Below are 25,092 nucleotides of genomic sequence, written 5' to 3'. Positions count from 1 at the left end.
GCTTGCCATTTGGTAGATAATGTCTCTCTGGGGCTGTGATTGCCCCCTTCCAGCCTTTCCAGCTCTGGCTGCCTGTCACCAGAGGGGATGGTCTGCAGTGGGCTAGCTCTGTTCCGTCCTTTGTTCTGTGCATGGTCTTGGCGGTGTCTTATGTTAGAGCTTTTCGTGTGGTAGCTATCCCACAGTCTTGTTTGCTAGCCCAAGTTAGTTCGCTCTGATTACCATATGGGCATTCAGGCCCAATCCTTACTCTAAGCAATGCAGCACGCCCCTCCCTGCCCAGCCCCTGCTTGCTAGTGGCGGATGCAGGTGTCTGTGCTGCTTCTCCACTGGGGGAGTTACCGTTGGGCTCGTACTCTGTGGGATTTAATTATTTATTTATTTTTCCTCCCTGTTATGTTTCCCTCTGTGATTCCAAGGCTCGCCACAGACTTGGCAGTGAGAGTGTTTCCTGGTGTTTGGAAACTTCTCTCTTTTTAAGACTCCCTTCCCGGGACGGAGCTCTATCCCTACCTCTGTTGTCTCTTTTTTTGTCTTTTATATTTTTTCCTACCTCTTTTCAAAGACAATGGGCTGCTTTTTTGGTGCCTGATGTCCTCTGCCAGCATTCAGAAGTTGTTTTGTGGGTTTTACTCAGCATTTAAATGTTCTTTTGATGAATTTGTGGGGGAGAAATAGGTCTCCCCATCCTATTCCTCAGCCATCTTCATAAAATATCTGAGATAAGCTTTACACTGAGAGTCTTTTTAATAACGTAATTAAACCTCTTGGCAATATAACATATCAAAAGCCATATTCTAAGAAAACTTTGTTCTTTTAATAAGGAGAGAAAACCAGCTTCCAGTTTGGTACCAGCTTGTATTCAATGTGAAGCAACAGTTATTACTTAGCCCAAGTAATAATAAAATATTTCAAAGACAGTTTAATGTGTTAAGGTACTTATGCCATGCACAAAACTCTCTTCCACTTGTCACATACTTTTTGTATACTTACTACAAACCTTTTTTACACTTTCTGAATTCATCATTTTATTTGTGCATTCAGAGAACAATCACCTATAAGTCAGACTTTTCCTTTTCCTTTAATAGAATGTAATTCCATCCCTTATGTCTGTTTATTAAAAACACACATCTTACTTTCCTTCAGCAACTATAACAAATTAACCTCAGCAATATTATCCAAAGAAGAAGACCACTGAGACATATATAAATCTGGACCAACAGAGATCTCACAGCTTTCTTCTTGAGATTTAAAATGTCTCTTTGTCCCTTTTTTCCCCTTGGCTTGAAGTTCTGCTAATTTGCTCACAGCTGGAGTTTCAGACAGGGTGGGCTGCATCTCTCAAGGACATGGAAAGAGTTAACTTCAGGATTTTTCTAGATATGTTCTTGTTTCTCAGACAGGATCATAGTTCCAAAAAAAAAAAAAAGTATTTTAATAAGCTAGCTTTTTCCTAATTGTACATGTAAAAAGAACCAGTTTTTCAATTTAAAAAAGTTTTTATTTTAACCAATTTTCCCCGAACTCTAAAGACTATCATGGCCATCCAGTGTCAAAAATATCATCTCTCCTTCATAGCTAAAATTTAAACCAAATTGGCTCTGATGACAGGGGCAGACTGACTGATAAGATGTTGTTCCAGCAGGAATTGTCTCTCTGGGGAGATGAGGTCTTCTCTGAAATGAAAGAATGCCTGTATATAACGGACTTTTTAGGCTCTGGGGATCAAACTTATCCCAGTTTTTGAAGATGCAATCTATAGGGGTAGTACTGGAACTATGTGAAGCGCCCATCTATAAGAGAGAAAAAGCAGCATCCAACACTTTTGTTTCTCTACCAGAGATGATAAAGGACTAGACATCAATTTGTGATGCTCCCAGGTCCGCCCCTGGTGCATCTCCACCCATCCTTACTTGTGAGACGAGGAAGGCGGACACCTAAGACAGTTTGGGATGCCACCAGGTCCACCCCTGGGTGCATCTCCACCCCCTGAGGCATCCTTCCCTGCTCTAGATTGGAAAGAAGTAGACTCTCCACCAAAAGCTTCCTCCTTCTGACCATCTGGTTGGACTTCATCTACCTTACTGACACAGGTGCATTGTTTGTTTCATCTGGCCCTCCTCATTCTACCACTGAGCAGGGGTGGAGATGTGCCAAGGGTAGACATTGCAGCATCCCAAAATGCATTTGTTTATTTCCACCCTTCCTCTTTCCACAAATGGGGGGGGGTAGAGATGCACCCAGGGGTGGACCTGGTGGCACCCCAAACTGTCTTAGTTGTCCGCCTTCCTCGTCTTACAAGTAAGGATGGGCGGAGATGCACCAGGAGTGGACCTGGGAGCATCCCAAATTGATGTCCAGTCCTTTATCATCAAGATCTTTATTTGATTTCCCCTTTTCCCCCTGATGCCACCTGGGGTGTTACAAAGTAGCCTTTTGGCATGCTTTCCATGTACCCAAATCTTGAATTCCATGATTTGTTTTCTCAGAAATCTCATGTTTGCTAGCATTGCCTCTATCCATATAGTCCAGAGGCATGATCGTGACAAAGACTCATCTCTGGGTTTCAGGGATCTCATGCAGGCTGCCAGGAGAGTTATTTCTTGCCAAGGAAATGTTCCTAGAGCTAGAGCTCCACCTAGCTCCCTAATGTGTTCCTGCCTGTAGTTTATAAGAAAACAGCTGAGATGTAACTTTTGATCTCTAATAAGGTTAGGTACTATAGTACTAGCAAAACTTAAGATGGGGGTCTAGCTAGAAGAACAACACCATGGATTGAAAAATCCTCCGAAAATCTACAATATGGCATACAAGGTTAGTAGCTTCAATTCACTAAACAGTTACGAAATGGTCAAAGAACCCAGGAAAAGTTGACCAGGAAAGGAAAGCTCAGATGATATGCTCATCCATTTTTGGCTGCTCCCCTGATGTGGACAAAGGACACCTCTTGACAAGAATCCCCCTTCAGGGCTGCCTTAAGCAATATGATGCAAATCCATGGAACCACAGAGCCAGATACAGCTATCACTCTGTGCTTGGTTGTACATCAGGCTCAGGGCATTCACACAAACAGGACACCTTAATGTTATTAAACTGGAGGTTTTACAGTAAAAGAGCACTGGTTTCCTGTCCAGGCTGTAGCAAATTGCTTATTTCTGGTTGGTTTTATTTACATATAAATGTTCTGGAAACTTTTGTATGGAAACAAATTTGATAACTTCAGTAATGTCAGTATAGTAATGTAATTGATCTTTATTTTCAGATCACTGGTGATTAGAAGTAGGGATTAAATGAAGATTGTAAGTGTGGGGTTAGGCCATTGATTTATTTTTCCTTTTTGCCACATTGCATGGCTTATGGGATCTTAGTTCCCTGACCAAGGATTGAACCCAGGCCCTAAGCAGTGAGAATATGTAATCATAACCAGTGGGTCGCCAGGCAATTCCTTTGGACATTGAGTTTTTAACTTTTACCTAATATTGAACAGGAAATTTGCCATTACATAAATAAAATTTTCCATTTACAAAATAAATTTGCATTTAAAAAGATTTAGGGAATGTATTTATATATAAGTTAAAATGGCATAATTTACTTGTGGTATTGCTAAAATATGTATTAAGTAAATGATTGAATTCCCTAAAGTCTTTACATGAAACTAGCCAATGTCAGTTTTCCAGATTGAGAATTTAAGGATAACAAACTTCTTTAGCTTCAAATAATTCAGTGATAATTCCAAGAAAATTAATTAGAAAATAAACACACCAGTTCTTATTGCATACTCTGTCCTTCATATAGCATTTTGTTCTTTCCATTGTCCTAAAGATATAAAGTTAGTTTATACTATAAAGGTAATTTCACTTGACAGATGAATGAGCAGCCCAATGTGTAGTCAGTTCATTTATCTTTAAGGATTGATTTGGATATTGACTTAGCTGATAAAATTGTATGAACATTGGCAATTAATATGATTTAAAATAAAACACACAAGACGTTATGTGGACCATTTCATCACATAATAAAAATAACTACTCTAATTAATATTCATGGGGATTCCATATAAAACGTCTCACTGACACAGATCTGCCATTGCTTAATTAGCCTTTTGCAACATGCTTAGGCTGTCAAAGTTGGTTCTACAGATGTGAAATGGTGTTTGTTCTTCAGTTGCTAAGTTGCGTCTGACTCTTTGCAGCCCCATGGACTATAGCACACCAGGGTTCCCTGTCCTTCACTACCTTGAAGTTTTCTCAAACTCATGTCCATTAAGTTGGTGATGCCATCCAACCATCTCATCCTCTGTCACCTCCTTCTAATACTGCCCTCAATCTTTTGCAGCATCAGAGTCTTTCCCAGTGAGTCATCTCTTCATATCAAGTAGCTCAAGTATTGTAGCTTCAGCTTTAGCATCAGTACTTCCAATGAATATTCAGGGTTGATTTCCTTTAGGATTGACTGGTTTGATCTCCTTGCAGTCCACCGGGACACTCAAGAGTCTTCTCCAGCACCACAATTTGAAAGCATCAATTCTTTGGTGCTCAGCCTTCTTTATGGTCGAATGCTCACATCCATACATGACTACTGGAAAAAACATAGCTTTGACTATGTGGACCTCTGTTGGCAAAGTATGTCTCTGTTTTTTAATATGATGGCTAGGTTTGCCATAGCTTTTCTTCCAAGGAGCAAGCATCTTTTAATTTCATGGCTGCAGTCACCATCCAGAATGATTTTGGAGCCCAAGAAAATAAAGTCTGTCCCTGTTTCCATTTTTCCTCCCTCTATTTGCCATGAAGTGATGGGACCAGATGCCATGATCTTAGTTTTATGAATGTTGACTTTTAAGCCTGTTTTTTCACTCTCCTCTTTCACCCTCATCAAGAGGCTCTTCAGTTCCTCTTCAATTTCTGCCATTATAGTGGTGTCATCTGCATACATGAGGCTGTTGATATTTCTCCTGGCAGTCTTGACTCCAGCTTGTGATTCATACAGCCCAGCATTTTGCATGATGTACTCTGGATATAGTTAAATAAGCAGGGTGACAATATATAACTTCGACATATTCCTTTCCCAATTTTGAACCAGTCCGTTTTACATATGCAGTTCTAACTGGTGCTTCTTGACCTGCATACAGGTTTCTCAGGAGACAGGTAAGGTGATCTGGTATTCCCATCTCTTTAAGAATTATCCACAGTTTATTGTGATCCATACAGTCAAAGGCTTTAGTGTAGTCAATGATTCAGTAGATTTGAAATACGATGATTCTATTTGCTATAATTCTTCTGGGGAAATATACAACATAAAAGGCTAAATATTTAAACTCTGTTCTAATGGCTCCCTAGTTAAGCCAAGTATGAATACTGTCTGTATAAATCTCTCTTAAGCTCTGTGTAATTTTTATTTCTGGAATTCTGGAAAGAATGCTTAAACCCAAATCTATGTCTATAATGAACTTCCATTTGCTAGGTTTATTGTTTAAATAGCTTTAAGAAAGTATTTGAAGATCCATGTAATAATAACTATAAATGTACCTAATTAGATCATAATATAATTAAATTTATATTTATGTCTATAATTTTAGTTTCCTAATATTCCCCCAAGTATAAAATTTTCTAACCATGTCATATTACACATCTGCAGAAAACAAAATTAGGAATCTTACGCTTTTGTATATAACTGTTCGCATTTTGGAGACAAATGTAGTAGTAGCCTTTTTTTAAATAACATTCTTTATTTTCTTCAACCAGCATTTCTTTAAGAACTACCAAGAACATAGAAGAGGTTTTGCATTAGGTACTCTCCTTACCCTCAAGCAATTCAAGGAATTCATAATGTAATAATGGACTTTGGTAATTTTCTTAAAAATGAGAGTAACAATATATATATATAAAACAATAATAGAATGATGCTTTTGGATTAAAGATGCTATATATTGCTTTTAAGTATTATGCTGTTCAATCAGTTGTGTCTAACATATACAGACATGCTATCTGATCTCACTTTAAATTCATGACAGTTAACCTCTATTATATACCATGGTTGTCTTGTGAACAACATTTATACCACCAAACAAAGATACTCATTATAGTGTTTATAAAGAAAGATTGAGAAAGCCCACAGTTTCACATCAAAAATAATTACAACTCTAACACATCTGTGAGAATGTGTGTTTACATGAACCAATCAATCTAACAATTTTGACATGATCATAGTGGCCTTTATTTCACTTATATAGTTGAACGCATTTAGATGCACTGATAATTTACTGTCTAGTATTAGTTTGATTTATGTTGAAGGTAAGTCTATATTTGACTTTTCACATGCTTTAGCTAAACGCTGATTTCAAGATGCTAAATTTCTTCTCAATATTTTGCTTACTTTCTAGTTGATCTGCTGACCTCATAATGTCTGAGATCAGATTCAGCAATCTCACTTGGGATCAAGTTATAACACTGGATAAAGTGTTAGATGAAGTAATTCCAGTTCATGGAAGGGGAAATTTCCCCACAATGGCAGTAAAACCAAAAGATATTATTCATGTTGTGAAAGATCAACTGATAGAGCAAGGAATTATTGTTCAAGATACTCGATTGAATGGTTCCACAGCAAGTTACATACTTGCAAGCCACAATGGAATCAACTATAAGGATGTGGATGTCATTTTTGGTGTTGAACTACCAAGTGATCAAGAATTTCAGGTTGTTAAGGATGTAGTTCTAGGTTGTCTATTCGACTTTTTACCAAAAGGTGTAAAAAAGGATAAGATCACCCTGAATACTATGAAAGAGGCTTATGTGCAGAAGATGGTTAAAGTTTGCAATAAGCATGATCGTTGGAGTCTTATCTCTCTGTCAAATAACACTGGGAAGAATGTCGAGCTAAAATTTGTTAATTCACTCAGACGACAATTTGAATTTAGTGTAGATTCCTTTCAAATTGTCTTGGATCCAATGTTAGATTTCTATAGTGACAAAAATGGTAACCTAACCAATGAATGCTATCCTGTTGTGGTAGCTGAAAGCATGTATGGAGATTTCCAAGAAGCAATGACACATTTACAGTACAAGCTTATATCTACCAGAAAACCTGAAGAAATTAGAGGTGGTGGCCTTCTGAAATACAGCAACTTGCTGGTTCGTGACTTTAAACCAGCTTGTGAAGCAGAAATCAAGATGTTGGAACGTTATATGTGTTCTAGATTCTTCATTGATTTTCCTGATGTAGCAGAACAGCAAAAGAAGATTGAATCATACCTCCGCAACCATTTCATAGGTGAAGAAAAGAGCAAGTATGATTACCTCATGACCTTGCATGGAGTTGTGAATGAGAGCACAGTTTGCCTCATGGGATATGAAAGAAGGCAGACCCTCAATATGATTGCCCTTATGGCTTTAAAAGTACTTGGAGAACAGAATATCCTACCTAATACAGACAACGTAACTTGCTTTTATCAGCCTGCTCCATACCTTGTTGCTGAAGGAGGGTACCCTACTTATTATGTAACATCTGGACCACCACCTATATTCTTTCAGCCATACCACCCACTGCACTTTCATGTGCCAAATGGTATGATTTAAATACACACACACACACTAGAAACTTTGCTTTAATTAAACACCTTCTAGAAGCAAGTTTCCAAATTTATGCAGTTGCCAACTATTTTATCATTTATAGCTTAAACCATCATAGTAAATACAATATCATCTATGAACTGACCTTTTTAAATGATCTTCAAATGTTATTGATTAGCTATAACAACTTTCAAATATTGTGGACCACTTAAAATGATTTTCAAATCTGACTACTTATGACTCAAATTTGCTATGATAAATACATTAGAGATGACTTGATATTTGATTAAAATATAAAAGAACAGGCTCATGTTTTAAAATTCAGAGGTACAGAAAACACCAGTGCCAACAACTCTGTATTCAGTCAGTTCCTTTGCTACCTTTACTTCATTTATTTTTCTAGTGAATAGTACCATCAATGAATTTTCAATGCCTAACAAAAATGCCTAATTTCAAAGACAACAGATTCAGAAGATATCAAAATCCTAGATTTTGCAAGCATATATTTTGTTTCCTAATTGAATTGATTTAGATACAAACTCTTACTATAGTTTTAAGAAACACTGAAGAAAATGATTCTGGAAAACACTGGACATTAGTAATTTATCAACTATCAAGTTGATTTGTGGATCTGAAGAATAATACACCCAGCTGGACAGCCAATACTGTGACCATTTATACAGATTTCTTCGTCCCCCCCCCCCTCCAAACAGTTGAAAAAATGAAAATGACCAACTCTGAATGTAAAGTTTTCTATTATCTTCTGGTTAAAAAAAAAAAAGAAAAGAAAAGAAAAAGAAAAAAAGACTAAATGTCAAAAAGCAAAAAGCTGACAGAGGATTTTATCCCTGGCATTTACCATTTTTATGACCTATATGACCAACGTCTTAATATGTGGAGATTTTAGTGTTAATAAATAAGTGAATATATTTTCATTATTACTCACTAAAGCTTTTTTCCGTCTTGCCCTTACCAAAGATGTTTCTAACATGACACTCAAGTGCCTGCTCATGTGAGATTTTGCATAGTGCTGGAATTTATTCAACAATTTTATATGTTCATCAACTATCTGAAAATCTACTCACTATATCACATATTCTTCTAGCAATATGCCAATGGGAATAAAGCAATATTTTCTTCCTATAATGAAGAAAAGGATCCATGACCAATATTACGTGGGATGACAGGAGGAGCTATCCTAAATGAATATAAATAAGGCCCTCAGATAACTTCACTATTTTTACTTGCTTCTGAATTTTTATTAGTTTCCATCTCAGTTTTCATTGGCCATTACAAGTTTTTCCATCACCGCATGATCCAACAGGCATACTCTGGGAATTTGTCACTTAAACGACTGTGCTTCATCCATCTTCTCTTTACGTTATTGGACTCAAGAAGTACACTAAAGATGGCATTTTCAAATAACCAATATTTATGAGATGTTTTTTACCACAGTATCTTTGGCCATTAGTATATTTTTAAAAAGTTATATTATTCATATATATTAATATGAATATAAACACTATATATCTCACAAGCAAGAAGCTTTAAAACATTGTATGTGTTCAATTCCTTGCTTGGGACAAATAAAGAATATACAAATGCTATACTAAAAAGAAAATTCAGTAGTCTATTGGTGGCATAATGTATTGGCTAAAAATGACTGATCTTTCTTTCTTAATATATGCTTTAGTTTTCAGTTAATGAGAGTGCTTGTGTGTAAAACTGACGAATTACATGCTATATTAACAGTACCCCCCCAAAAAAAATTACAAGATATATAGGAAAAGTATTTAAGAATAAAAGAACTATGATAGTGATGAGTCACGGGTAAAGGTTCAGTATATTCCAGAGTAACATTTTATGATGAATAACAGAATTCTGAAGCTATTTGGAAGAATATCTTATCACCCATGTGCTTCCTTAACTTCCTTTTTTCCTACTGAGTTTAAACTCCTTCCCTAAAAAGTGAATTCCCTGTAATATTCTCCTAAAGCTTTAAATACCGCTGGAAGAATGACCTGAGAGCTGCATGTTTCCTCCTAACGTGCCAAGCATGTGTTTCCATTATAGCAGAAAAGCTTCATAATTGGCTTTTTTTTTTAATTTTTTTTTAATTTTAAAATCTTTAATTCTTACATGTGTTCCCAAACATGAACCCCCCTCCCCTCCCTCCCCATAACATCTCAGTGGGTCATCCCCATGCACCAACCCCAAGCAAGCTGTATCCTGCGTCAGACATGGATTGGCGATTCAATTCTTACATGATAGTATACATGAATTGGCATTTTTAAAGCTCAAATTTTTTCTTGAGAGGGAGCCCATATTTGTTGAAGGAAATGGTATCACTAAAGAGAAAGCTACACCTTTATCTCTCATGGTTTTCTTTATAGATACCATCATCAAGCTATGCTGTGTCCTTTGCTCCCAACTGAGCAGAAAAATATATATTTTCATTAGCGTATGGGCATCTCTCCAAGATTAGGCTAGTTGCCTTGAAAAGCAGTTTTATCTCATTCTGTTTATTAGGATAATAAATGGAAAACCTTTTTATAAAGAAATGAATGCCAGCCTCATGGCCTAAAGGAATTAATAGAAATGACTTTAAATATAACTCTGTAGCTCTATAACTATAACTCTATAACTCTATGTCATCCCATTACAAGAGAGAAATGATGTTGTCTTTTCCTATGTAATTTTACACAAATTCAAGGCTGAGTCTTGGCTCATAAGTTTTTTTTTTTTTTTTTTTTACCCTCCAGAATACTAACCAGAACCAAAAAAAGAGAAAACTTTCTGATATACTTCTAGAATCCATATCAGTGGGACACATTTGGGGTCAGTTATTGGTACATATTTTTTAAACTAAAATATTCTTGCATTTCACAAATATTTGCATGAAGCTCTACTAGTATTTGTAACTTTTTAAATTCAGTGATATTCTAATGGTTACTGATGTCCAGTTTAGTCTAAGAAAACTTAAAAGAAAGATTAATTATTGTTTTAAATGAGAGCCCAGCAAAATAAAAGAATATCAGAGCTAGAAAAGTTGTGAATTTCTTTAAGAAACTGGGGAAACTCCTGGACCCAAATCCAATTTTTTAATATTATCTCAGAAAGGCTATGTTAAAATGCATCCAAACTAAAGAGATTTTAAAATTTGTCTTTAGCCACATTTTAGTATTAGCCATTGATAAAGATATCAATATGCAAAATGCCTGAGATCTAATTAAAATTCCTTTCATTCCATGGATCTGTTATCTGAAAATATTCATCCAAGTTATGATATATAATGAGAAGATTTTTGAAGTTTATCAATATATGCATATAGCAGTTCCACTTATTGAGGATTTTTTAAAATAATTAACTGTAAATTAACAATAAAATAAGATTGGAAGATATGTGGGACTACAATTTGGTAAATATTCTTATGAAGTTTACTGTGGCAAGGCATAAAACCCAACACTTTAACCTGCTTGGCAATTCATTTTCTTTACCATTATAGAAGAAATACACTAATGTTTTGTTTTGGGTTCTGCTGTCATTTTAGGAGTTATATTTTATATGTTATAATGAAAAAATTTAGGTAATAAATATTGGAAATCGTATTGCTAATCCACTGCTTCATTTATTAACATATTTTCAGCATGGGTAGTTTGTTGTAATGTCAGCTAAGTACTTAAGGGAATAGTTTTCCTTGAATTTTTTAAGTTTGAGCAGAAATATACTATTTTGAATATACGCTATCTGGAAACCAATTTAAGAATGCATCAGGTGATCTTTAAGCTCTATACATTGTACTTTTTGTTTTGCTTTGCTTTAATATGGAGAAATGTAAGGTAATTTTTCACACAATTGTTGTGTCTGCATCGATTATATTAATGTTTGAAACAGCAACAGAAACCCCTATTTATTTAAATTTAGCCCTTAAAAGAACAACTGAAAATTTTATATATGATTTTGTTGCACATGTTATTTTTATGACCCTTCAAAAAAAATAAACTTTCTATTCTAGAAAATGAATACCATATTGATATACCTCTCAGTGCTTTATGACCAAGATGTTAACCCCTGTAAATGCATAAGTGACTTTTCCAAGAGAAAAATGTCTTGAGAGGGCCCTCTTGACAAAATTATCTCTTATGACTCCAAATCAAAAGTGATGGATTGATTAAACCTGTTAAGTAAAATTCAAATACTTTCATGATGATTTATGAAAATTTACATTTTATACATTCTAGACTGGTAATAGAATTTGACCCATTCTTTAAAATTTTAATAAGTAGTCCATTTTCCTTATAAAGTATGACAAGTCACACTGGTCTTTCGGCTCAACAAGAGAACCTAAAATTGAATCTTGTTTTAGCATTGGTGCAGCTTTGGAGATATCAGTGGGGTAGATTTGTCACCATGAAAATGACAGTAGAGAGTGGTATGTGGTTCAAGTGCATGTGTGCTAAGTTGCTTCAGTCATGACTGACTCATTGTGACCCTATGGCCTGCAGCCTGCCTGGCTCCTCTCTCCTTGGGATTCTCCAGGCAAGAATACTGGAGTAGATTGCCATGCCCTCCTCCAGATATGATGGTTCACACTACTATCTTATTCAGCAATTTCATTTTAGCATAGGACAATATTTTTTAAAAGCACATCTTTATATAGAATGTGACTTCAATCCCAAATTTAAAAATAATAAAGATATTCTAACATCTTCAGCTATGAAAAAAGAATTCTATACATATGTAGTGTGTGTGTGTGTGTGTTAATCACTCAGTTGTGTCCGACTCTTTGTGACCCCCGAGGACTGTAGCCCGTGAAGCTCCTCTGTCCACAGGATTTCTCAGGCAAGAATACTGCAGTGGATTGCCATTCCCTTTTCCAGGGGATCTTCCCAAACCAGGAATCGAACCTGGGTCTCCTGCATTGCAGGCAGATTCTTTACCGGCTTAACCACCAGGGGTAGTCACTTCTAAAATGATTCTTTAAAATAAAAACTGGTATTAGATGGCCATTGACATTTAAAATTTGTTTTAAAAAAATTGTTACCAGTGTTCACCTTCCTCCAATAAAATTCGGTAGTCAACCCAAACATATTATGGATATTTGAATAAAGAAGATTGAAAATAATGATTTTTACACCTTACATGTGCCCTCCTCAAACAAAATAATTTCTACAAAAATTATTTTCTTTATGGTTTCCACAGTTTTCTAGGGTAGCTTTGGGGAACTTACTAATTCCATGCCTTCAAAAAGCAATGATTGCTCAGGCAGTGAACACCAAATAATTAATGTCTCATTGCAACTCCTCCAGATTTATTATCAAGTAAAATGCTTTCAGTCAGTGTCAGCAGGTAAAAGTGTAAATTAAGTTTTTAAGGTGAAAAATCTGCTTCTTTTAAAAGCACCTAAATACATTTTAAAATAAAAGACATTATCTTCTTCTAGGTAAATAATATATATACTGAAATAGAAACCATGCCAGAGAGGTTACCTGCTTTAGAAATGTATAAAACTATATTTAATATGTTGTAATAGACATAAGAAATTCAGTAACTGTTTAGTCAAGAAGAGTATCTCTCTGTGTAAGGGATATGCAAACTGTAATCCTGACAGTTTTTAAAAAGGGGGCACATTTCCTGATGAGCAAATTTTTAATTCCTGAAGTTTTTCTTCTACCTTTTCCTCGTTTACTAAAATGGCATCCTTCTGTATTCATAGTGATAAGATGTTTAAAAAAAATAAGTCTAAGGGGAATTTATTACTGTTTATATTACCAAAAGATAAAATGACACCAATTCAAGTTTAGTTCTGTTGACTCAGATAGGATTGTGATGGTAGATGGTCACATTCTAGAGAAAAAGATTTTCATAAGTGCTTTATGGGGAATCCAATTTTAAGATTTCTTGTTCTTCAAGATGTCTCTTAACTAGAATATATTAATGACAGTGTGACTCAAAGGCCATGATTCTAGAGATGAATATTGACTTTTCAGTTCTTTAAGAACCCAGGATTTCCAAGCAACTGTGTGTGGAGAAATCACTTACATGGCTTACTATATCATTCAGAGTTGAGATTTGAATAAAGTATAAACTTTTTTTAGTAAGAAATAGTCAATATTATTTTAAAAATTGTTATGTGCTCCTGTATAATTACTGGGAATTTTTTTAAAGTTAGATAAGTTGCATTGCAATTAGTACCTGTAAAAATTTTGTCAAACTAATCAAACTTTTAAAATCAAAATCCACACATCAATTTAGATTTAATGCATAAAATTATCTTTTAAAGTATACAAATTTTTTAAAGCCTATAGAATTAATGCTATGTTGAAACTTCATTAATTATAAATGCAGTGTCATGTATATTGAAAAAAAAATAGTATATTTCATGTATTTCACTCAGAAATCTTAACCATTCACCAGTCCAGTCTCGATGCATGTTACTGGATGCTTGGGGCTGGTGCACTTAGATGACCCAGAGGGATGGTATGGGGAGGGAGGAGGGAGGGGGGTTCAGGATGGGGAACACGTGTATACCTGTGGTGGATTCATGTTGATGTATGGCAAAACTAATACAATATTGTAAAGTAATTAACCCCCAACTAAAATAAATGTGTATTAAAAAAAGAGCAATCTTAACCATTTTCCAATAAATATTGGAAATAATCTGTTGGATTATCTTAATCTCCCAGATCTCAACCCATTATAATTTGATAATATTGTCCTATGACTATCTTTTTCAATTTGCCTTTACATTCCTAGTTTACAAATGATATGCTGCTAAGTCACTTCAGTTGTGTCCAACTCTGTGTGACCCCATAGACGGAAGCCCACCAGGCTCCCCCATCCCTGGGATTCTCCAGGCAAGAACACTGGCATGGGTTGCCATTTCCTTCTCCAATGCATGAAAGTGAAAAGTGAAAGTGAAGTCACTCAGTCGTGTCTGACTCTCAGTGACCCCATGGACTGCAGCCTTCCAGGCTCCTCCATCCATGAGATTTTCCAGGCAAGAGTACTAGAGTGGGGTGTCATTGCCTTGTCTGAATGATATGCTAAAACATACCAAATTCTTACCTACTCTTTAAATAAATGTATTCTGCCATTTAAAAAGAAATCCCATATATCTACTTTATTATATAAATCTATTTTAATCCATACATTGCTACTAGATTTAGTTGAAAAGTAGAGTTCCCTTTGACAGTTATTGTTTGTTTCATCTCACATGGTTCTTATTTAGACTGACTAAAACTGTTATTAGTAACTTTCTTCTAGTGTGAAAGGCATGAGCAAATAGAAAACTTTTTCTATAACATTCTTCTGGATATTAAATGAGTGTGTCAACCTAGAAAACAAAAAAGTAATCACCCAGATAATTCAGGCAAGAAACATGTCATTAAGTAATGAACAGGGAAGAATGAATCTAAATTATTTTTGATCCAAGTTATTAATAACTGCATTTGTCTTATATAGACCAGACCAAAAGTAACTATTGGTTATGAAAAAAATCCAGAAATCTATTACTAGGTGTAAAACAATTCATGCAACAAAGAACACATTAAAATCAGAAGAAGAGGGGGCAGTCCTAAGATGGCAGAGGAAAGGGCGAGGAGACCACTTTCTCCACCACAAATTCATCAAAAGGACATTTAAACGCTGAGTAAAGTCCACAAAACAACTTCTGAATGGCGGCAGAGGACGTCAGGAACCCAGAAAAGCAGCATAGTGTCTTTGAGAGAAGGTAGGGAAAAATATAAAAGACAAAAAAGAGGCAGAGGTAGGGACGGAGCTCCATCCCAGGAAGGGAATCTTAAAAAGAGAGAAGTTTCCAAACACCAGGAAACACTCTCACTGCTGAGTCTATGGCGAGCCTTGGAACAACAGAGGGCAACATAACTGGGAGGAAAAATAAATAAATAATTAAAACCCACAGATTATGTGACCAAGGGTAACTCCCCCAGCTGAGAAGCAGCACAGATGCCTGCACCTGCCTCTAGCAAATGGGGGCTGGGCAGGGAGGCGCGGGCTGCATTGCTCAGAGTAAAGACTGGGCCTGAATGCCCTGAGGGCAATCTGAAGGAACTAACTTGGGCTAGCAAACCAGACTGTGGGATAGCTACCACGTGAAAAGCCCTAACCTAAGACACCGCAGAACAAAGGACTGAACAGACCTAGCCTGCGGCAGACCATCCCCTTCTGGTGACAGGCAGCCAGAGCCGGAAGGGGGCAATCGTGGCCCCAGAGAGACATTATCTACCAAACTGCAAGCAGGCTTCTTTGCTAACTAAGACTTCTTGTGGTTCTGGATGGTCAACATCCGCCTAAGAAGGGGCACCGGTTGTACACCCAGAAAGCCAAGAGGCAGGGATGGGAGAGGCAATAAGTCACAGTGACCGCACTCACCAAACACCCCATCACCAGAGCTGCTTGGACCTGGGAAGGGCACAAAATGCCAGGCCCAACCGAGTCTGTGCCTCTGAGGGCTACCTGAGTGCCTGAACCTAAGCGGCTTAGACCTGGGAGTTGCATGCAGCCCAGGGCCAGCCTCGGACAGTTCCCAGTAGAGCAAACTAGAGCCTGAGCAACCTAGAGCCTGAGCAGTGTGGGCAGGGAGGGCACACGTGCTGTGAGCGAGGGTGGGCCCAGTGTGTCTGAGACACTGCAAGCACATGCCAGTGTTGTTTGTTTGCAGCGTCCCTCCCTCCCCACAGTGTGACTGAACAAGTGAGCCTAAAAGAGTGCCCACCACCACCCCCCTGTGTCAGGGCAGAAATCAGACACTGAAGAGATCAGCAAACATAAGAAGCTAAAACAGAGGGATCCTCCTTGGAAGTGACAGGTGCAATAGATTAAAACCCTGCAGTTAGCACCAACAACATAGGAAGGGGCCTATAGATCTTGAGAAATATAAGCCAGAACAAGGAACTATCCGAAAATGAACTGACCCCGCACTGCCCACGACAATAACAGAGAAAGTCCTAGATATATTTTTACTATTTTTACCATCATTTTTTTTAATTTTTTTTTAATTTTTAAGTCCTCTATTAATCCTTTAATATTCATTTTTATAACCTATTACTTTGAAAAAAAGAGACCCTATTTTTAAAGCAAATTTCATATATATATATATATATATATTTAATAATTTTGGAGACTTTGTTTTTTTTTTTCTTTTCTTTAATATTGTATTTTTGAAAATCCAACTTCTACTCAGACTTTTAATATTTGCTTTTTGGTATTTGTTATCAATTTTGTATCTTTAAGAACCCAATCTTCAGTACCCATTTTTACTTGGGAGTGAGATTACTGGTTTGACTGCTCTCTCCCCCTTTGGACTCTCCTTCTCCACAAGGTCGTCTCTATCTCCTCGCTCCCCCTATTATTCTCTACCCAATTATGTGCATCTCTTTGTGGGTTCCAGAAGGTGGAGAACACTTAAAGAACTGATTACTGGCTGGATCTGTCTCTCTCCTTTTGATTCCCGCCTTTATTCTCCTGGACACTTCTGTCTCCGTCCTCCCTCTTCTCTGTATAACTCCATGAACATCTCTGAGTGGTCTACACTGTGGAGCACACATAAGGACGTGATTACTGGCTAGCTTACTCTCTCCTCTTTTAATTCCACCTCATCTCATTTGGGTCACCTCTAACTCCCTCCTCTCTCTTCTTTTCTCAATATAATTCTGTGAACCTATCTGGGTGTCCCTAACTGTGGAGAAACTTTTCATCCTTAACCTAGATGTTTTATCAATGGTGCTGTATAGATGGAGAAGTCTTGAGGCTACAGTAAAAATAAGACTGAAAACCAGAAGCAGGAGGCTTAAGTCCAAACCCTGAGAACACCCGAGAACTCCTGACTCCAGGGAACATTAATTGACAGGAGCTCATCAAATGCCTCCATACCTACACTGAAATCAAGCACCACCCAAGGGTCAACAAGTTCCAGAGCAAGACATACCATGCAAATTCTCCAGCAACACAGGAACACAGCCCAGAGCTTCAATATATGGGCTGCCCAAAGTTACTCCAAAACCATTGACATAACTCGCTACTGGACACTTCATTGCACTCCAGAGAGAAGAAATCCAGCTCCACCCACCAGAACACAAACATAAGCTTCCCTAAGCAGGAAACCATGACAGGCAACCTGTAGAACCCCACCCACAGCGAGGAAACCCCATTAAAAAAGAGAACTCCACAAACTGCCAGAATTCAGAAAGGCCACCCCAAACACAGCAATATAAACAAGATGAAGAGACAGAGGAATACCCAGCAGGTAAAGGAACATGATAAATGCCCACCAGACCAAACAAAATAGTAAGAGATAGGAAATATACCTGATCAAGTGTTCTGAATAATGATAGTGAAAACGATCCAGAATCTTGAAATAAAAACGGAATCACAGATAAATAGACTGGAGATAAGGACTGAGAAGATGCAAGAAAGGATTTACAAGGACCTAGAAGAAATAAAAAAAGAGTCAATATATAGTGAATAATGCAAAAATGAGATCAAAAACACTCTGGAGGGAACAAATAGTAGAAAAACAGGCAGGAGATAGGATTAATGAAATAGAAGATAGAATGGTAGAAATAAGTGAATCAGAGAGGAAAAAAGAAAAACGAATTAAAAGAAATGAGGACAAACTCAGAGACCTCCAGAACAATGTTAAATGCCCCAACATTCAAATCATAGGAGTCCCAGAAGAAGACAAAAAGAAATGCTATGAGATAATACTTGAGGAGATAATAGTTGAAAACTTCTCTAAAGTGTGGAAGGAAATAATCACCCAAGTCCAAGAAACCCAGAGAGTTCCAAACAAGATAAACACAAGGCAAAAACACTCCAAGACACATTTTAATCAAATTAACAAAAATCAAACGGAAAGAAAAAACATTAAAAGCAGCAAGGAAAAAACAACAAAAAACACACAAGGGGATTCCCATAAGGATAACAGCTGATCTTTCAATAGAAACTCTTCAGGCCAGGAAGGAATGGCAGGGCATACTTAAAGTGATGAAAGAAAATAACCTACAGCCCAGATTACTGTACCCAGCAAGGATCTCATTCAAATATGAAGGAGAAATCAAAAGCTTTACAGACAAGCAAAAGCTCAGAGAATTCAGCACCACAAAACCAGCTCTCCAACAATTGCTAAAGGATCTTCTCAAGACAGAAAACACAAAAAGGGTGTATAAACTTGAACCCAAAACAATAAAGTTAATGGAAACAGGATAATACTTACCAATAATCACCTTAAATGTAAATGGGTTGAATGCCCCAACCAAAAGACAAAGACTGGCTGAATGGATACAAAAACAAGACCCCTATATATGTTGTCTACATGAGACCCACTCAAAACAGGGGACACATACAGACTGAAAGTGAAGGGCTGGAAAAAAATATTCCATGCAAATAGAGACCAAAAGAGAGCAGGAGTAGCAATCCTCACATCAGATAAAATAGACTTTTAAACAAAGGCTGTGAAAAGAGACAAAAGAAGGAAACTACATAATGATCAAAGGATCAGTCCAAGAAGAAGATATAACAGTTATTAATATATATGCACCCAACAAAGGAGCACCACAATATGTAAGACAAATGCTAACAAGTATGAAATGGAAAATTAACAATAACACAATAATAGTGGGAGCCTTTAATACCCCACTCACACCTATGGATAGATCAACTAAACAGAAAATTAACAAGGAAACACAAACTTTAAATGATACAATAGACCAGTTAGAACTAACTGATATCTATAGGACATTTCACCCCAAAACAATGAATTTCACATTTTTCTCAAGCGCACACAGAACCTTTTCCAGGATAGATCACATCCGGGGCCATACACATAGCCTTGGTAAATTCAAAAAGAAAAAAAAAAATTGAAATCATTCCAAGCATCTTTTCTGACCAAAATGCAGTAAGATTAGATATCAATTACAAGAGAAAAACTATTAAAAATTGAAACATGGAAGCAGAAGAGCACACTGCTGAATAACCAACAAATCGCAGTAGAAATAAAAAAAAAAAAAAGAAATCAAAATATGCATAGAAACTAATGAAAATGAAAACACAATAACCCAAAACCAGTGGAATACTGTAAAATCAGTGCTAAGGGGAAAGTTCATAGCAATACAGGCATACCTCAAGAAACAAGAAAAAAGTCAAATAAATAACCTAACTCTACACCTAAAGCAACTAGAAAATGAAGAAATGAAGAACCCCAGAGTTAGTAGAAGAGAAGAAATCTTAAAAATTCGGGCAGAAATAAATGCAAAAGAAACAAAAGAGACCATAGCAAAAATCAACAGAGCCAAAAGCTGGTTCTTTGAAAGGATAAATTAAATTGACAAACCATTAGCCAGACTCATCAAGAAACAGAGAGAAAAATCAAATCAATAAAATTAGAAATGAAAATGGAGAGATCACAACAGACAACACAGAAATACAAAGGATCATAGGAGATTACTATCAGCAATTATATGCCAATAAAATGGACAACGTGGAAGAAATGGACAAATTCCTAGAAAAGTACAACTTTCCAAAACTGAACCAGGAAGAAATAGAAAATCTTAACAGACCCATCATAAGCACGGAAATTGAAACTGTAATCAGAAATCTTCCAGCAAACAAAAGCCCAGGTCCAGAAGGCTTCACAGCTGAATTCTATCAAAAATTTAGAGAAGAGTTAACACCTATCCTACTCAAACTCTTCCAGAAAATTGCAGAGGAAGGTAAACTTCCAAACTCATTCTATGAGGCCACCATCATCCTAATACCAAAACCTGACAAAGATGCCACAAACAAAGAAAACTATGGGCCAATATCACTGATGAACATAAATGCAAAAATCCTTAACAAAATTCTAGCAATCAGGATTCAACAACACATTAAAAAGAACATACACCATGACCAACAGGGCTTTATCCCAGGGATGCAAGGATTCTTCAATATCTGCAAATCAAACAATGTAATACACCACATTAACAAATTGAAAAATAAAAGCCATATGATTATTGCAACAGATACAGAGAAAGCCTTTGACAAAAGTCAACATCCATTTATGATATAAAAAAAAAAACTCTCCAGAAAGTAGAAATAGAAGGAACAAATCTCAACATAATAAAAGCTATCTATGACAAACCCACAGCAAACATTATCCTCAATGGTGAAAAACTGAAAACATTTCCCCCAAGGTCAGGAGCAAGACAAGGGGGCCCACTTTCACCACTACTATTCAACATAGTTCTGGAAGTTTGGCCACAGCAATCAGAGCAGAAAAAGAATAAAAGGAATCCAAATTGGAAAAGAAGAAGTAAAACTCTCACTCTTGACAGATGACATGATCCTCTACATAGAAAACCCTAAAGACTCCATCAGAATGTTACTAGACCTAATCAATGAATATAGTAAAGTTGCAGGATATAAAATCAACACACAGAAATCCCTTGCATTCCTATACACTAACAAGGAGAAAACAGAAAGAGAAATTAAGGATACAATTCCATTCACCATTGCAACGAAAAGAATAAAATACTTAGGAATATATCTACCTAAGAAACTAAAGACTTATATATAGAAAACTATAAAACACTGGTGAAAGAAATCAAAGAGGACACTAATAGATGGAGAAATAGACCATGGTCATTGATCAGAGGAATCAATATAGTGAAAATGAGTATACTATCCAAAGCAATCTATAGATTCAATGCAATCCCTATCAAGCTACCAACAGTATTTTTCAAAGGGCTAGAACAAATAATTTCACAATTTGTGTGGAAATACAAAAAACCTCGAATAGCCAAAGCAATCTTGAGAAAGCAGAATGGAACTGGAGGAATCAACCTGCCTGACTTCAGGTTCTACCAGAAAGCCACAGTCATCAAGACAGTATGGTACTGGCACAAAGACAGAAATATGGATCATTGGAACAAAATGGAAAGCCTAGAGATAACTCCACCCACCTATGGACACCTTATCTTTGACAAAGGAGGCAAGAATATACAATGGGAAAAGACAACCTCTTTAACAATTGGTGCTGGGAAACCTGGTCAAACACTTGTAAAAGAATGAAACTAGAACAGTTTCTAACACCACACACAAAAATAAACTCAAGATGGATTAAAGATCAAAACGTAAGACCAGAAACTATAAAACTCCTAGAGGAGAACATAGGCAAAATACTCTCTGACATAAATCACAGAAGGATCATCTATGACACACCTCCCAGAATATTGGAAATAAAAGGAAAAATAAACAAATGTGATCTCAGTTCAGTTCAGTCACTCAGTCGTGTCCGACTTGTTGCGACCCATGAATCGCAGCATGCCAGGCCTCCCTGTCCATCACCAACTCCCGGAGTTCACTCAGATTCACGCCCATCGAGTCAGTGATGCCATCCAGGCATCTCATCCTCGGTCGTCCCCTTCTCCTCCTTCCCCCAATCCATCCCAGCATCAAAGTCTTTTCCAATGAGTCAACTCTTTCTATGAGGTGGCCAAAGTACTGGAGTTTCAGCTTTAGCATCATTTTTTCCAAAGAAATCCCAGGGCTGATCTCCTTCAGAATGGACTGGTTGGATCTCCGTGCAGTCCAAGGGACTCTCAACAGTCTTCTCCAACACCACAGTTCAAAAGCATCAATTCTTCGGTGCTCAGCCTTTTTCACAGTCCAACTCTCACATCCATACATGACTACTGGAAAAATCATAGCCTTGACTAGACAGACCTTAGTCGGCAAAGTAATGTCTCTGCTTTTGAATATGCTATCTAGGTTGGTCATAACTTTTCTTCCAAGGAGTAAGCGCCTTTTAATTTCATGGCTGCAGTCACCATCTGCAGTGATTTTGGAGCCCAAAAAAATAAAGTCTGACACTGTTTCCCCATCTATTTCCCATGAAGTGATGGGACCAGATGCCATGATCTTCGTTTTCTGAATGTTGAGCTTTAAGCCAACTTTTTTACTCTCTTCTTTCACTTTCCTTAAGAGGCTTTTTAGTTCTTCACTTTCTGCCATAAGGGTGGTGTCATCTGCATATCTGAGGTTATTGATATTTCTCCTGGCCATTTGATTCCAGCTTGTGTTTCTTCCAGTCCAGCGTTTCTCATGATGTACTCTGCATATAACTTAAATAAGCAGGGTGACAATATACAGCCTTGACGTACTCCTTTTCCTATTTGGAACCAGTCTGTTGTTCCATGTCCAGTTCTAACTGTTGCTTCCTGACCTGCATACAGATTTCTCAAGAGGCAGGTCAGGTGTTCTGGTATTCCCATCTCTTTCAGAATTTTCCACAGTTTATTGTGATCCACACAATCAAAGGCTTTGACATAGTCAATAAAGCAGAAATAGATGTTTTTTCTGGAACTCTCTTGCTTTTTCAGTGATCCAGCGGATGTTGGCAATTTGATGTCTGGTTCCTCTGCCTTTTCTAAAACCAGCTTGAACATCAGAAGTTCATGGTTCATGATAGCTGAAGCCTGGCTTGGAGAATTTTGAGCATTACTTTACTAGCATGTGAGATGAGTACAACTGTGCAAAAATTAAAAGCTTCTGCATAACAAAGAAAACTATAAGCAAGGTGAAAAGACAGCCTTCAGAATGGGAGAAAATAATAGCAAATGAAGCAACTGACAAACAACTAATCTCAAAAATATACAAGCAACACCTGCAGCTCAATTCCAGAAAAATAAACGACCCAATCAAAAAATGGGCCAAAGAACTAAATAGACATTTCTCCAGAGAAGATATACAGATAGCTAACAAACACATGAAAAGATGCTCAACATCACTCATTATCAGAGAAATGCAAATCAAAACCACAGTGAGGTACCACTTCACGCCAGTCAGAATGGCTGTGATCCAAAAGTCTACAAGTGATAAATGCTGGAGAGGGTGTGGAGAAAAGGGAACCCTCTTACAGTGTTGGTGGGAATGCAAACTAGTACAGCCACTACGGGGAACAGTGTGGAGATTCCTTAAAAAACTGGAAATAGAACTGCCTTATGACCCAGCAATCCCACTGCTGGGCATACACACCAAGGATACCAGAATTGAAAGAGACAGGTGTACCCCAATGTTCATACAGCACTGTTTTTATAATAGCCAGGACATGGAAGCAACCTAGATATCCATCAGCAGATGAATGGATAAGAAAACTGTGGTACATATATATATATAATGGAGTGTTACACAGCCATTACAAAGAATACATGTGAATCAGTTCTAATGAGGTGGATGAAACTGGAGCCTATTATACAGAATGAAGTAAGCCAGAAAGAAAAACACCAATACAGTACACTAACACATATATATGAAATTTAGAATGATGGTAACGATAACCCTGTATGTGAGACAGAAAATGAGACACAGATATATAGAACAGTCTTTTGGACTCTGTGGGAGAGGGAGAGAGTAAGACAATTTGGGGGAATGTCACTGAAACATGTATATGATCATATAAGAAATGAATCACCAGTCCAGGTTCGATACAGGATGTTTAGGGCTGGTGCACTGGGATGACCCGGAGGGATGGTACGTGGAGGGAGGTGGGAAGGGGGTTCAGGATGGGGAACATGTGCATGCCTGTGACGGATTCATGTTGATGGGTGGCAGAACCAATACAATATTGTAAAGTAATTGGTCTACAATTAAAATAAATAAATTTAAATTTAAAAAATTAAATAAACCTTTAACATATACAAAAATAAAATAAAATCAGAAGAAAACTTTGACAGCTTAGCAAACAAACTGATCCAAAAATATTTATCTTAAAGACGTGTTTCAAGTTTCAATTAATTCAAATCCAACTTCAGCATTAAAGAAAATATCAATAAAAGGAACTGTAATCACTGAGTGAGAAACAAAAACTTCTAAATGTAAGTACCCAGCACCTAGGAAAATTATTAATATGATTTCTTACACTACTTCAAGACAGACCTACATTTTAACATTAAATAATTCAACATTTTATAAAAGCAGTAAATATAAATATAGCTTTATGAATACAAATGTTTTGGGTGCCTTTCTAGCATTTTAGTTCACATCACTAATTTTAATCTTTTACTGCAAAAATTTTGAAGTGTTCTTAAGAATTTACTCTGTGTATGTGAAAATTTCAAGGGTATCAATGGAGTGTCTAAGGGATAACTGAAATGTCTAGAATTGAATGAAATATGCACCTTTGCTTTCATGTTGATGAAAATGGCAACCCACTCCTGGATTCTTGCCTGGAGAATCCCATGGATGGAGGAGCCTGGTGAGCTACAGTCCACGGGGTTGCAAAGAGTTGGACACGACTGAGCAACTTCACTCACTCACTAACTCAGATTAGTTAAACATGTTAGTGCTCATTAGATAGTTCTGAGACATGTATATTCTATCTTGGAAAATGTACTTTACTGTTGACAAAATATTTAATGTTATATGAACAGCGCAGGGGTTTTTGGTGAAAACTATTTTCAGATCAATTCAGTTCATTCGCTCAGTCCTGTCTGACTCTTTGCGACCCCATGGACTTCAGCACACCATG

The 25,092-nt window shown here is 36.9% G+C and overlaps 1 protein-coding gene across 1 annotated transcript; it reads left to right on the top strand.

Moving 5' to 3' along the window:
• Positions 1-6,398: 6,398 nt before the first annotated feature.
• On the top strand, positions 6,399-7,571 carry TENT5D (terminal nucleotidyltransferase 5D). Its single transcript, XM_068963006.1, has one exon. It carries the CDS (start codon positions 6,399-6,401, stop codon positions 7,569-7,571), a length of 1,173 nt encoding a protein of 390 aa, XP_068819107.1.
• Positions 7,572-25,092: the final 17,521 nt, after the last annotated feature.

The sequence above is a fragment of the Capricornis sumatraensis genome, chromosome X (assembly GCF_032405125.1).
Source record: "Capricornis sumatraensis isolate serow.1 chromosome X, serow.2, whole genome shotgun sequence".
Lineage (NCBI taxonomy): Eukaryota > Metazoa > Chordata > Mammalia > Artiodactyla > Bovidae > Capricornis > Capricornis sumatraensis.
Note: the sequence above shows the minus strand (reverse complement) of the source record. Positions and strands in the feature narration are given on the sequence as shown.

What these genes read in the sequence shown, in the direction of transcription:
- TENT5D (XM_068963006.1), top strand. Translation starts at nt 6,399, where the DNA reads ATGTCTGAGATCAGATTCAGCAATCTCACTTGGGATCAAGTTATAACA.